This window comes from Uloborus diversus, chromosome 4, assembly GCF_026930045.1.
Source record: "Uloborus diversus isolate 005 chromosome 4, Udiv.v.3.1, whole genome shotgun sequence".
Lineage (NCBI taxonomy): Eukaryota > Metazoa > Arthropoda > Arachnida > Araneae > Uloboridae > Uloborus > Uloborus diversus.
The window spans coordinates 188,374,560-188,390,398 of NC_072734.1; the positions used below are offsets into that span (position 1 = coordinate 188,374,560).

Genomic DNA, 15,839 nt, shown 5'->3' on the forward strand with positions numbered 1-15,839 from the left:
CAAATAAATACCGTTGTGCTTGGAAATTAAATTAATTAAAAAGGTGTTTCTTATAACACCAAAACACGTGTCTGCAGTGATTTGCAACTTTTGTGCATCAAAAACATCCAATTCCAAGACTTCCCCATGGTTAATATGGAATCCGACACACATTTCTTCAAATATCTCAAAAACTCATTTCTGCAGATACTGCCGTTTACCTGCGCACGGCAGTATAGATTCAAATACATGTCTGCTTTATGCGCAATTATAAACAACCTTACTTACTCTAATAAAACTGGATTCAGAAAAGTAATCACACTAGCCCCCAACTTCATCACTCCAGACACAAACAAGTCCCATTTAAAGGTCATCAGTAAAGGCCTCAGTAAACTCAATTTGGAAATGTCTTTCTCATATTCATTTTTGGAAAAAGTAATATTTAATGCAGAACTATCTTTTTGTGAATATCTTCTGGACAGTTGCTTCTGAAATTTCTGCTGCTGGCTAAAAAAATGAGAATAGTCACAAAAATAAATATTTAAAAGAAAACAAAAGAAATATATATCTAATGGTGTGTTTTTTAAATACCTGTTCATCTTATTCAATAAAGGCTGCCAATACTTGTTAAATACAGATAACAAATAGTCTGAACGATTAGGTTCACTTAATTCCCACATGTCAGAGCCTGCAAGAGGTTTCTGATATCCAAGTATTGCCATTCTAGAGGGTAAAAAAAAAAATAAAATAATGCAAAAAGTCAATTTGCACAAGAAAATAAATAAAGAACTTTTGAATGTTGAGTGCAACATAGATTGTTTTCATTAATTTCAATTTCACCCTTCTTCCAATACATTATTTTACTATAATACAGTCAATTCACGATAACTCGTATCTAAAGGGACCGACGAAAAATTCATCTTATCAGAAGTTCCACTTACAGCTAGTTTTGGTTTTTGACATTTTAATATTAAAAACCATCGAATATTTTAATTAATATGTTCATATAAAAGACAAAAGTAGAGAATTAAAAAAGTTTTTAAGCACAATATGCAGTTTAATCAAAAATACTGAGGGAGAAAAAATCAAAAGCATGGTTTTGATTTTGATACTGCGGAAGCACTTCAAAAGATTCTACTTCAGGAAAGGTGTACATCTTCATTTGTTTCAAATTCGGATTCATAGATTTTATTACTTTGGAGCTCTATTTTTCTTTTAATATCATTGACAGAGTACTTGCTTAGATATCTTTAATAGTAAAGAAAACTTGCTCTGTCTCTCAGGAACTTATCAGCAAATGATCGAACTAAAGAATGAAGGGGAACGCATCTTAACTTAGGTCAGCCTTTAAATAAAGGTACAATCAGTTGACTTGACAACTTGACAGCTTAAAAGCGAATTCTTAGTCCAGCAACATGTCAAAGTGTGTAAACAATACAGTACAACAAAAGAAAACAAGCTAACTCATTTCCGCACGTGTAACTCCTTTATCGCATGGTCAAGTTCAGAGTCCAAACAATGTAACATTAAACCTTGAATGGTGATAATATTGTAATTAAATTGTGCTTTGGTTAACAATTATAATTAATTTTTCCATGCATTTTCTCTTATGTGTCAATAATTAATTTTTTGTCATTTTGTGAGTTTTTCCCAGTTTCTGCCACAAATGTGGCAGAAAGTGGTCTTTGCCATGCCGGTTTTAACTGGTTTCTACCAGTGGTTTAAACCACCTTGGCAGAAACTTGCCCATCCAGCATTGAAATGAACAAAACATGTGCATTAACTTTTCCCTTTCCCCTCTCATTGAGATAGCCCCCTAACATGCCAATTCCACCTCAAATAAGGGTGGACAGCAATAACCTAGACCATGGGTTAAAATCATTAAGACAATAATGACTATTAAAAAAAAAAAAAAAGAAAACTCTAATTTCTGAAGGTCAAATTCATGTAAATATAAAATATTAAAGATCAACAACACAAAACATCACATTTGTCATTAATACATTTCAAATGCTTAATTTGATAAACTGTTCAGCTAAATATCAACACTAAACATACATAATCCAATGGTTGGACAGGGTGGCAACAGGAACTGTGAAAAAAAGTTCCCTGATTTCCCTGATTAAGGTCACCAAATTTCCCTGATTTAAATTACCAATGATAATGGTTTTCTTTCTTTGCTCTACTTGAAATCCATGGTATGTTTGTATAAAATGCAGTATTTTAAACGTTTTAAGTTGTGTAAAGTTGTTGAACTAAAGATATATTTTAAAAAGATGCTTTTTTAATAAAATAGTAAATTTTTTTTTTTTGGGGGGGGGGGGGGGACCTACAAAACAGCATAATAAACTTTTATACAAATGGAAAGATTAGAGAAAATTATGAAAAAAAAAACAAAAAAACTTTACTTCCAGAAACCACTTACTATAAGAATTTTAAGAAACTATTAAAATTACTCGAAAAACGTGTATTTATGATAGAACTAAAAAGTAATTAAAATTATTTTGAACTAAGTTTTCAAACAGTATAATAATTGTTGCAAGAATAACAAGTAATAGTGAAAGAATAGAAGTAATGTAGTTATTCTTATATAACTAATTGACATATTTATGCAAAACAGATGAAGCCATTTGACATCCATTCATAGGGAGCTTTTTCTAATCAAGAACGGTTTTAATGAATGACTACAGCATTTTAACAATAAAAAAATAAAGATATTTACTAAAGTACACAAGTTAACTCTATTTCAAATGATTTCAGTATGTAACGAAAAAAAAATCTTAGATTGCTTTTGTAACAAATAACTTTGAAATTAAAGAAATGGAAAAAAACAATTAGGTTATTTCAAAATATGTAAAAGAATAAAACTTGGTTAGAAAATTAAAGAATTACTTAAGTCTGAAGAAAAGAAAACCTTTATAATCTGTGGTGACAACAAATAGTATAATGACAAAAAACAAAGTTTGTTTTTATTGAAAGTTCAATTTTAGAATTAAATTAAAAACGCGAAGAAGTCATAACTTTTAAGCTTTTATAGTATTAATTCAAAAACCAAAGATTTCTTCTTGAAATCGTGATTACAGTACTTATTACTTCAAGACAATGGAATAAAGGCAAAGGAGCTAAGACATTAATGAAGGCTTCCTCTTTGCCTGTATGGTTGTTTATTTTACGTAGCATTGAAAGCATAAAAGGAAATTTCAAGCTAGGTAAAATAAACCTAACAGACACAGAAGCAATCTTAGGAAGTTCACACTGTGGTTAATAAGTAAGATTTAATACTTTGACGTTGAGGAAAAAAGATGCACAAATATGCGGCAGTATATAATCGCACCTCATTAGTTTTACTTTTTTTTAAACAGATAATTGGCGGAAAATGCGAAGGGAATTAGACTACTTAATCTTGTAAAGTAAAAAAAAAGTTTTTTTCTTCATAAAATCAATTTTCCCTGATTTTTTGTTATTTTTTCAAAATTCCCTGATATTTCCCTGATTAATCAAGTTCCCTGACTTTTCCCTGATCTCCCTGATCTGTCGCCACCCTGTTGGAATAATGTCAAAATACATACGGATTAAACCACCAAAATGTCATGTTTGACAACCAAGATGCTCTTTCTTCTGGATTTTCTTTCTGAAACATTAAGCAAAATACAAATTTTGTAATCAACAAAATATTATTCCAGCATTCTAATCAATTTAATTTTTCAAAGATTTAAGTACAGTTGGGTCTCTGGTTAACGACTTCCAAGGAACTACAAACAATCGTCCCTAAATAGAAAGCGTCCTTAAGCAGAATGCTTTTAAAACTATAGTGGACCATCTGGGACCGTGAAAAGCTGTCTCTAAATAGAGAAAGTCGTTAAACAGAGAGCCAACTGTAGTTGTTTCGAATCAGGTATTGGTTAAAAACATATTGTAATTGTAGCAGGTTATATGAGTTAAAGGAATGTACAACAAGCCAATATACATAATCAGGGTTCCCAATAGAGCGCGAGACCGCGAGAATCTCGCACTTTCAAACGAAATCTCGCATAAAAAATATTTTGATGCGAGACATTCTCGCGCCTATAAATATTTAATCAAAGTGCGAGATTCTCGCGAATTATCAGGCCACATAACCACAAAAATAAAAAAGAAAAAAAATCCTTTAAATCGGCGATTTCGGAAAGTTCTGACAAATTTTTCAGCCTCTCGCTACAACGTCTCTCTTTTCTTCATAACCAGTTTTACCACCAAAACACTTGAAACGAAGGAGAGATTTCTGACCCTATGACCTCTAACCTGTCTTGCCAGTACGCCCATCGATCACTAAGCAATTGTCCAACACGTCAATGGTCACCCACTAGTGGCTAGGGAGATCATTTTAGCAAACGTGCTTTGTGCATGTTTCGCCTGGAAAATATTCTCACTCATCCTTAGCAATGGAAAAGTATCTACTTGCGAGTTCTAATGTTTCAAATAAAAAGAAAATGGAAAATAGTGAGAAAGAAAATGATCAATTAAATATGCCACCGGAAAAAAAGAAAAAGCTTGACAAATATCAACCAAAATGGCAAAGTATATATGATTGGCTGGAAACGGAAGAAAAAAATGGAGTTATCCTTATGTTTTGTAAACTTTGCCGAGCCCACAAGAAGCGTAATCCATTTGCAAAAGGTAAATTCAAAGTATTTTATTTATTATTTTTTTCATCTAATAATTACAGTAAAAGCTCAATTATTTGTCCTGTATTTAAATACAAAAGAAATCCAAATTTTACCAAAATCCAAAGTAATGATTTAATATTTTATCAGTAAATATTTTATAAGTCGCTCAAAAAAATTATTTTTAAAATAAAAGTTGCAACTATGAACGAAAAAAAAAAATTTAACAGTATACCAATGGCCTACTTTTTTTTCTTATTCTTGGATAAGGAAATGCAAACAACGAGTTATAATATATATTTTTTAAAAAAAATATTTTTATATGAGTACGAAATTTGTACATTACCAAATTTTAATTCAATCATTGAATTTTATTATTATTTGGAAAAATAAAAAAACATTTTGTATTTAAAGCTTAAAACAACTGTTTCAAAGAGAGTCGCCGAATCATCTTGCAGGGATATTTTGCGAATGCTTGAAATATTGCTAAGCTTGATTCTTAGCTCGTTTCCAACACGACGTGAAATTAAAGAGGAGAAATTTGTTCCCATAAGATTTTTAAAAAATGATAGAAGTAGGAATTCAGTTAACTTGAACGAGCTTTTACTGTACATGCATTGTTTGTGAGTTTGTGACATTATTTCTGTTAATTAGTGTATCATGTAAGGGTGGATCCAGTGATTGCTTTTAGTGATATTGTTGTTGAAAGAGAGTGGCGGTGGGGAGGAGAGGGGGCATAAAAGGAACATTCGAAAGAAGATGGGGTGTAAGGGGGGAATTTTTAGAAATTCAAATTTCCAAAATAATATTTTTGGCTGTATTTGGTTGATTTTATGAAAGGGGGGGGGGGGAGCATGCCTCCGTCACCCTTACTCTGGATCCGCACTTGGTGTCAAGGTAGAAAATAGTGTTAATGTTAAACAATCATCCAAAAACAAAAATTCCTAAAAATATTTTTTATAACTGCATTATCCTTAAAATAACAACGTCCATAAACAAATTTAAAAACTAAATAAATAAAAAACCGCCAAGAAATATAAAATTCAATAATACGTAGAGTTGTGTTGTATACTTAAATTTCATTTTAAATTTTAATAGTCTTAACTATGTAGCATCTGAAAAATAAAATTAAGAAAATGAAATTATTTACTTTTTGATATTAAGCTGTCTGCCGAAAGTTAAAATGTCATTAAAATGATAAATATTACAAAAAAATAAATAAATAAATAAATTCTCAGACAACCTGTGTACTAAATTTTATAGCTGTGAATTTGGTAGTTTACTCGTAGTTTGAATTTCTTCGATACACTAACAGAAACTTTTTGTAATAAATAGATATAAATCCGAATATTCGTTTATTTTTATTCAAATTACTTTTGTTTCAGAGGGTTGTACTTCGTATAAAACAACTTCTCTGGATCGCCATAAAATGTGTAAAGAACATTTGCAAACCATTGAGGCAGAATCCTGCAAAAAAGATATGCAAGTAGCTACGGTAAATTTAGACAACAGAAATAAATCATTTTTAATTTCTTGTTCAAAAAGCGCGCTGTTCGTAGCAGTCAATGAATTGCCAAATTCGCTGTTTGGTAATCTTCAACAGTTCATAAAACTCCAAGGATGTGATGTTAAAAATTCCAAAATAAGATATGAACACAGTGATTCTGTGAATGAACTTCATTCATGCATTGCTGAGGTGATTGAGGATAATCTTTTGGAAGAAGTGAAACAAGTGGGTGTTTGCTCATTAATTTGTGATGAAACGTGCGATTTGGCCAATGAAAAACATCTCCGCATTAACATTAGATATGTAACGAATGGAAAAGTAAAATGCGAATTTTTGGAAAATATTTCTATCCAGGATGGTAAAGCTGGTACATTAATGTTTTCTATTCAAGAAATGTTGGATAAAAAAGGAATCAACATTTCAAAAATGGTTGCGTTGGGCTGCGATGGTGCGCGAGTTATGTTGGGAAAAAATGCAGGCTTGATTGCTCGTTTGAAAGAGGTAAATCCCTGTATAATTGCAATACATTGTACAGCTCACAGACTGGCTCTTGTTATGCAGGATGCTGTCAAAAATTTACAGAGCATTCGTTCTTATAGCGATACAGTCAGAGCAATATTCGCATACTTCAATGCTTCAGCTGTCCGATCAGCAAAGTTAGCAGCTGTTCAAAAATTAGTAAGTGAAACGGTAGTGAAATATGTAACATTTCACTCTATTCGCTGGTTGTCGCTACATAAAGCTGTAGAAGTTCTATATAAAACTTTGGACTCGCTCATGGTCTATTTGGACTCGCAAACGGAGAGAAATGACCCAACAGCACCTGGACTATTGAGATCCGTAAGACATATTAGGTTTGTGTACATAACACACATTTTGAACGATATACTACCAATACTTACTAATCTTTCGAAAGCATTTCAATCAGATTCAGCAGATTTATCTATTGTCATGCCCAAAATTCATGCTGCAGGAATACACTTAGAAAATTTAAAACACAGTCCAGGCGTGAATGAAAAGCGATTCATTCACAATATTATCGTAAATGAAGAAAATGATAGGGAAGAAATGGAAGGTGCTAGCGAAGGTTATTACTCAACGATTAATAAAAAGATAATTTCAGCTTCCTCATTGGATCAGCTCACTGCCACTAAAATATCATTAATAAATTCAATTAAAAAAAGTATGGATAGAAGATTCCCAGAATAATCTATGAATATTATTCAAAACTTTAGCGCCTTTTACCCTTTTTTATTAAAATCTGCTAACAATGAAAAGATGAAAGCAAAAGTGCTATCGTTAGGAAACCATTTTGTTACTTACGTAAATTGCAAAAAACTGATTGAAGAATATGAAGATGTTTCTGTTATGCTGAAGCATAGTTACAAAGATTTAAACCTAAGTGAAGTGGCAGAACTGTTTCCGCGAAAATACAAAAATACATACCCGAACACATCAACATTAATGGAAATTTATTTGGTGATACCCATAAGTTCAGCCTCTGTTGAGAGATCCTTTAGTACCCAAAATAGAATCAAAAATAAGTTTCGAAATAGACTTGCTCCAAAAACGCTCAGCAATTTAATACGCATATCTGATGCAGGTGTAGACTTGGAGAATTTTCCATATGATGTAGCTGCCACTAAATTTAATGAACGCAAAAATAGGCGGTGCTAAATCCTTACTATGTAAATGTGGAACTTTGTAATTTTTATGGAATAAAAAATTCTTTAAATAAATTTTCTCACTCAGTTTTTTCAAATCTCACTCAACTTTTAGCAAGTGGCGAGATTCGCCCACCCATTTTCCCGTCCCTATTGGGAACCCTGCTAATACTGGGAAAAAAATCACGACCAAAATTTGGAAGAGCATTTTTCATGGCAATTTAAAAATTGAAACTTTTCTACTAATTAAAATTACTTTCAAAACACTGCTAAGACAGAAACAGCAAAACTTTGATTAAATAAATACAATTTAATACTTATCAAAAAGATTTTTGAAAATTACCACATATAAGTAGGATTTTAGCTGATTTTCCACTTCTGAACCCCTACATTAGTTCACTTACTTCAGGTATTTTGTCCGGACTGGCTTTTTGATCAGCAAAACAATGAAGAATCAATTCAACAAATGAAAATGTAAAATATAACAAAATTGTTGAAAACTGGTAGTGTTCATAATTGTCATCATAATCAAAGGCCTAGAAAGATTAGATGCAAATTAGAAAATGATGTGGTAAAATATCACCAAATATGGAGCAATGTAATAACTATACAAGGATTTTATTTCCTAGTAATAAAAAGGGGAGAAAACATAAGTGTTAGATTGTGTTCATAAACTTATAGCTGCTTAAAAATATGCAGAAGTAAGGATTAACATATTCATATCTAATAAATATGAATTTAATTAATGGCCAATATTGACAATCATTACAGAAAATTTGCATTTTTAAAATAATTAGCACAAAAAAAAATTACAATCAACACTCATCATCATAAAAATTCAAGGTATCCATAAACTATCAAAATGAATAGAAATCTTACATGTGTGCTTGTAATAGTTATACAGTCAAACCTCGATATTGCGACACCCGGATTTCACGACACTCCGGATGTCACGTCACTTTTTCAAAGTCCCGAACTTATGCCATACAATTTTAATATTAAATAGTTACGGATTTTACGACAGTCTTTTTGGTGCACCTCCGGTTACGATGACACTTCAAGCTGCACCGACTGGATCAAATATTTCTTTGCAATTGTCATATTTTCAGTAAAATAAAGAAAACATCTGGAAATGTTTGTTGTAGGAACTTTGGACTATGACAAGAGATTTGATTAGGCATGACACCTCAAGAATTGTGAGGGGCAAGTAGATAAGTTCGGAAAAGTACAGGTTTCAGACTTTGAAAAGAGGAACAATAGAAATTAATTCAAAGCAGGTGGATTGTAATACTGGACGAGAGAAACAGCAGGAGAAGAGAAGGACTATAGCTACCTTAAGCTGTAAGTGCGGTCACTACAGGCTTCTCTCATGAGAGAAAAAGATATAAGAGCTCCTCATTAGATTGAAAAGGGATACACAACTCTGAAGTGGATACAATAATTAGAAAGTGTTTTTTCACCTTCGAAAGGTGGGGCCTAGACGTCAAAACCTAATCAAATTGAGGACAAAACTGAAGTCTTGAATTGGTTTCTTTCTTGCTGATACTTTCGTGGAATGGAGGAATGTTAAAAATGCTATTGAAAAGTTAGTTTAGTTACAAAAGTTTTTAATTATACAAAAAAAAAATAAATAAATAAATAATAATAATAATAATAAGTGAAGATTTTTTTAAAAATAATTTTTGTTGTATCCACCAATAATTCAAATTTACATTAGTTAACTCTAATTAAAACTGTATATAGATACTATTAATTTCTTCATTAAATCTAATTTTAATGTTAACTAGCGTTTAATTATGAATTTTTGAACTATTCCGGTTATGACGTCGCTCCGGCTATGACAACACTTTGTTGACAGTCCCAAAGGTGTCGTGATAACAAGGTTCAACTGTATAAAAAACTGATGACAGAATGCAAGGCGGGGGGGGGGGGGGGGGGGGCAGTATATTTACAGCAATAAAACACTGAACATTAGTATAAATTCTACTACCACATGAAAAATACCTATTACAGATGATTAATAACAATTTCATTTCATCAAGGTGATTGTTTTAATTTTCATCATTAATCTATATAAATAAAACAAAGAATATATGTGTATACATATATATATATATATATATGTGTGTGTTTGTGTATGTTCCCTATACAAATCCATAGTTTACGTGGGATCTGGACCAAAAGGAGGTACTTCAGCACCCGAGAAGGAACCTGGGGGGTGGGGGTGGAGGGTTGGAACGACATAATAGAACCGAACCGTTCAATTCTATGTCCTGAAAATGGCATTAAACGGCTCTTTCTACCTGATATAATTATCCGATTTCTATGATTCAGGCCTCATTCGAAAGCCCACAAAAAACACCCATAGAGTTCTTTTATTACCTTCTGATTTCAAAAAAAAAAAAGTGTAAAATCACCAGGAAAAAATCAAAAAGCCCTACTAAGCATAATGGAACAGAAATTTTAAATCAGAAAATTATTGTTTGCGCGATCTCATTTTAAATTAGCGTTTAGAAGGTTGCCATTTTTTTTCTCAGTTGTGACTAATAAAATTTTGTTTTTGTTTTGAGGTAAAAATTTTCCCTTTTGATTATTATTTGGCCATTTATCTTTTTTTTTTATTTAGGATTTTAGTTGTATTAATGGAGGATTGTGTTTAATTCTTTTGGGAACTGTTGACTTGCCGTTTCCTTTCTTAAGAACAATTATATTGATGGGAAATTTTGTAGTTTTTTTTTCTCTCTAATAGAAGCCTGATTGTTGAACATGCGTCACTTGACAAAACTTTTATTTTCGAGGTAGACCGTGCAAAGCCGCGCAATGCAACTAGTCTTTATTATAAAGATAATTCATTATGATTTGAATCACAGAAATCATTTAATGAACTAAAAAGAATGGAAACTCACCGAGTTGAATACTTTTTGCAGAGATGTATAGTATGCAACACCTGTTCCAACCGCAAGGAAAAACCAAAATAAAAAGAGAATGCCAGATGTAATTATACCTTTTCTTCTCTGCATAGTTATCAATACTATAATCACTGCCTAAAAGTGTAAAAGACTTAGTGTCAAGAAAAACAAATTGATTAGAAAACATGAATAATTAAGTTTTCATTTTATCTTGAACCTAGTTTAACTACTACTTCAACTTACTCCCCAACAACTAAAAATGTTACACAAATACTTGCAAAAAAAAAAAAAATAGTAACAATGAGCTAAAGTTTCTATACTCTAAATATTTCAAGTCCAATTAATGTTTTTTAAAGCCTGCATTGACTTCCTCTCTTCTCAAAAAAATTCTTGGGTGTATAAATATCTGTGTTTCAATTCCTTAATTTTTGTTTTCACAATCCAATTTCGGACAGGCGCGGATCCAAAGGGAGGGTCATGAACCCCCCCCCCCCCAACCTAAATAAAAAATTGCTTAAATTTGTATTTTGGGGAACTACATTACAACCCCCCCCCCCCCCCCCTTTTCAACGATGACCCTTCAAAAAACTGGATCTGCCCCTGATTTTGGTACATATTTTTCTTTCCTCAAACCAAAAAGAAAACGAAAAGAAAAAATAATCAATTTATTTTTTGCCTGTACATTTTACAATATAACTTAGTATATTGAGGTGCAATCATTAAGTTCTCCAAAACCTTTTAATGTTATATAATTTTTCCCTTCAAGATTTTTGCTCAGTTATCTTTCTGCTCTTCTGTTATATTTTTCAATATTTTTTTTTTTTAATGCACCAAATCTGATTTAACTTCAATAAAAATTTAACATTTCATACTGCCCTCCCCCTCCCCCTGTTTAGAATTAATGGGCTCAATAAAATTAATTTCTTACTCGGTAAACTTCCAGAAACTTACTTCGTAATCCCTCCTCCCTGATAGCAACTCCCGAACTGCTATTGGTAGTAAGTTAAATTACATTGTTAATGTATTTGAAAAAGTAAAAAACTAAAGAATCATTTCAATTTTTTTATTTTTTTAACACTAGGGATATATTTTATTGGAATGAGACATCACTCAAAGAATTTTAAAAAATACAGATTTTTTTATAAACTTTAAAAAGAAATGAAAAACATGCACAATCAAGTCCCGACTTAGGCAAGTGATGCATTCCAAGACCCCTTGAGTAAGTCAAAATTTCGCGTTGTGGGAAAGGGTATGCGAAAAAACTTTTATAAACATATCCACTTACTTTAGACACTCGTAAACACCACCTCAAACTTTTAAAAACCATTTCTTAACCATACAGTACTATTTCTTATATTAAAAAAAACTGAATTTTTATTTGTATTTTGAATTAAAAACACCGTTTTATTCAACGTGTATTTTACTGCTACGATGCACAAAATCAATGATTAATTGGAAAGAAAAACAGTACGGCACATAGAGTATGTAGTAAGAAAAACACAAAATAAACCAGTACGGTACGTAGAGTATGTAGTAAGAAAAACAAATGCGCTTATAGTTTTATTGTACAGTGGATCCAGTAATGATATTTGCAACTTAAAAAAGTGAAGATGATGATGATGATTAAAGGCTGCGTAATCAAACCGTTATTCTTATACATTTTAAAATACACAATACAGTTGCTATTTCTTTCATAACATTTCCATCTATGGCAACGCAACGTCCCTCTTCCTGGTTTCTTAAATTCACAATACAAGAGCAGATTCCAGTTTCATAATTTTTGCATTTTGCTTTGATTCTACTCTGTGAACTTTTACGGGTTTGCTTTTCTTGACTTTACTTGTACATATGGACGATTCACTCATACCTAATTGTCGTCCTACCTTCTACGCATTTGTTCAAGCACATGATCTTTAGCTTTTCTTTAACTGTCAGAAACTTTCTCTTTTTCTTTCTATCTTCACAAGATGAAACAGCATTCTTAGGTGTCATTATATTTCAACAACTTTCACATTTAGAATGAAAAAAAAGGAAAGTGAGGACTCGTTATTTCTATAAGCGATGTGTCAGACTAATGTGGTGTGGAAACATCCGCTCTCAGCGATGCTAAAGGGATGAAAGTCCATTCACGGAAAAAAAATTTTAGTAGCCAATAGCAAAGTCAATACTTACACACCGCGATTCGCTTCCGAAAATTTTCGTGTTGCGGGAGAGGAATTCGCGTTTTGTCTAAAATTCTTTACCGGGGAAAAAAATCGTGCTATAGCCATTTCGTGTAAGTCAGATCACGTTGTAGCGGGAGTCAACTGTATTCCTAAAATATCCTTACGAAAAAACTCCGATCTATCATTGCTGCATACATTGCTTTCCTGCATTGATAGTTTCATTTCTTTGGTCCTTGCAAAAATTGTATTCAAGTAGTGTTTATGAAATCCACATAAATTTTTTCTGTGTTCAATGTTGTAAAATTTTTCTCTTAGCATTATGAAAATGTATGGCAAAAGTACTGGCATCTATATCATATTTACTTTTTACCATAAAATCATATTTTACAGTAACAATTTGTGGTAGAAAAGACAAAATAAAACATCCACTAATTGGCCCTGCAATCTTTTTCTCTTTATTGAATAGTTTACAATAAAACTTTCTCTGCATTGTAAGCACTCCATTTTACAGTAATATTATAATCTTAAAATCTTCCGGAATTTTTCAACAGAATATCTGTTATTGTCATAGGCGGATTTAGGACTGAGTTCCTGGGGGGGGCAGGATTTTTTTTTTTTTGAGCAACATTTTTATTGCCCCCCATTCCCATGTTTTTGTCTGTTTCCTGTGATGCATAAATCCATGCTTTACTTTTTTGTGTGTCGTTTTAATTAATGTGTGTTTTCATGCTGTCCTTTTTGAATTGACCTTAAGAGAGGGAGCTGGTATCGAGAGTGACGCAGGGCTCCCTTTTAAGTGGGAAATAGAATATCTCCAATTTTAGGGGGCCGGGGGTTTCTCCCCCGAAGGAAATTTTGTAAAATGGATACAAAATTCTGCATTTTGAAGCCTTATAAAAGTTAATTGGATAGACATAGAAATTAATAACTAGATTAACAGTTGTACAGTATTGTTCAAACTTTGTAAGAAACAGCCATTTTAAGTTTGAAAGAAAAAGTAAACTATAGATTTCTCATTACAACCTTTTTTTAATTATAAGTAGTGCAGAAAACGAAAAGGAATAGAGGAAGTGTATCATTTTTTTTCCTGGCTAAACAGATTAACAATATGGTGTAGAAGTAATTGGAGCTCACTTTGCTTAGGATTTTCAAAGACTTATCTAATTATTTTCAAGGACTCTAGAATAAATAAAATTATTCAACGCACTTCATTTGTACTTTCCAGTATGATGTTTTAGTACTTGATTGTAAATTTTTACAGTCCTGTTCTAACTTTCTAAGAAATAGCTATTTTAAATTTAAAAGAAACCACAGATTTCTCATGACAACAACTTTTCTTCAATTGCAAGTAGGGCCGAAAACGAAAAGAAATAGAAGTAGTGTGTATTTTTTTCCGTGCTAAACAGATAGACAATATGCAGAAGTAAGATAAAAGCAATCAGTACAAAAAAAATTCTAAAATACTGCATTCGGGATTGAATAAATAGCAAAATATGAAACATGTGAGTCACAAAAATTTATTTCAAATAATATGTTACAAACGTGAGAACCATGATTTTTACATTTTTAATATAGGATGTGACAAGGAGCTTAATTTGACATATTTTGGCATTCCTCCCCCTCTACCATTTGTTAGAAAATTTAAAATTTAAGGTTTGTAGCCACACGTTTTCAAATATTCAAGGTTTTCATCAAGCACTTAAAAATTAAATTAGTTTTTTCAAGCAATTTCCATTTTTTAAGGAACGAAACATGAATTTTTTTTGGGAGTTAGGGATCCACTTCAAAGAAAGGGCCCTAAGCAATAGTTTGTTTATCTTATAGGCAAATTCGGCCCTGTTTGTAATTCACTCTTACCTGCAGATTTTTTGTAATTTTCACGAAAATTTGTCAGTTTTTACGGTTAAAGGATTTTTACGATTTTACAAATCTTTGTTAGGTTTTTATAGACTTTTATAAAATTTCAGTAAATTTTTCCAAAACTTTTGATGACTCAATTATTTAGTTTTCAATAATGACAAGGACTTACTCAATTAGACTTAGATGATTATGACTTACTTTACTTTTTAAACAGTATTTATAAAGTAAGTAAAGTTGTACTCTCCCTCTAATTAAAAAGATTCATTTAATCAGAATACTCAGATAACTGAAATTTATTCAGTTTGCGATAGTATTTATTTTCTCTTTCTCTCTCTCTCTCTCTCTTTAAAAAGAGAGAGAGAGAGAAGGAAAAAAAACTATGTGTTTTAGAATTTCTCAAAAGGGCAATTAATCTACTAAGAACATAAATATTATGCACAAATACTTTAAATGTGGACACAAATCATAACAAGTAGATCGTTCTGTTAGCGCAAATGAGGGGGGAGGAGATTTTTGCCCTTAGCTTTAAGTTCTAATTTGTTAAAATAATAGTCAATTATTATAAGTGTTGCAGCTTAATGTATAGCGCGTTTAGCCTATATTTTCATTCATATACTTGCCCAAATGGTTTTCAGTCCAAAACAGTGAATTTAGACACGTTTTCAGCACCCCAGTGACAGCTGTGTTATTTGTATTTAATGTTCGTTTTTTCACCCCTTTTCTTTCCTCCCATCAGAAAACGACATTCGCTTTTCTCTTTATTTTCATTAAACTATTCAAAAAAGAAAAAGTTATGATTTTTTTGTTTTAAGATTTTGGAAGATGTGTTGTTACTATATAAAGTCGTCCCAAAACTGGGGGAGCACTGCCCCCTATGCCCCCCTCCCTATAAATCCACCCATGCCCTTCTGAACTATTGAAAAAAGAAAAAAATAATAAAACTTTTTTTTTTAATTCTTGGAAGATGTGTTGTTACTACATAGTCTTCCCAAAACTGGGGGGGCATTGCCCCCCTCTGACCCCCCATAAATCCGCCCATGGTTATTGTAATGATTACATTCATATGATTGCTTATATTGCACTCATATTGATTACCATTGCATTTATATCGA

At 31.8% G+C, this 15,839-nt stretch overlaps 1 protein-coding gene across 1 annotated transcript in view; it reads right to left on the bottom strand.

The window, feature by feature from the left end:
- LOC129221055 (ATP-binding cassette sub-family C member 3-like) overlaps window positions 1-15,839 on the bottom strand; it is a 140,974-nt gene that overhangs the window by 93,697 nt on the left and 31,438 nt on the right. The window contains 5 exon segments of the mRNA XM_054855492.1: window positions 268-486; window positions 571-702; window positions 3,549-3,610; window positions 8,198-8,329; window positions 10,700-10,837. Of these exon segments, the coding sequence (XP_054711467.1) occupies window positions 268-486; window positions 571-702; window positions 3,549-3,610; window positions 8,198-8,329; window positions 10,700-10,837 (683 nt within the window).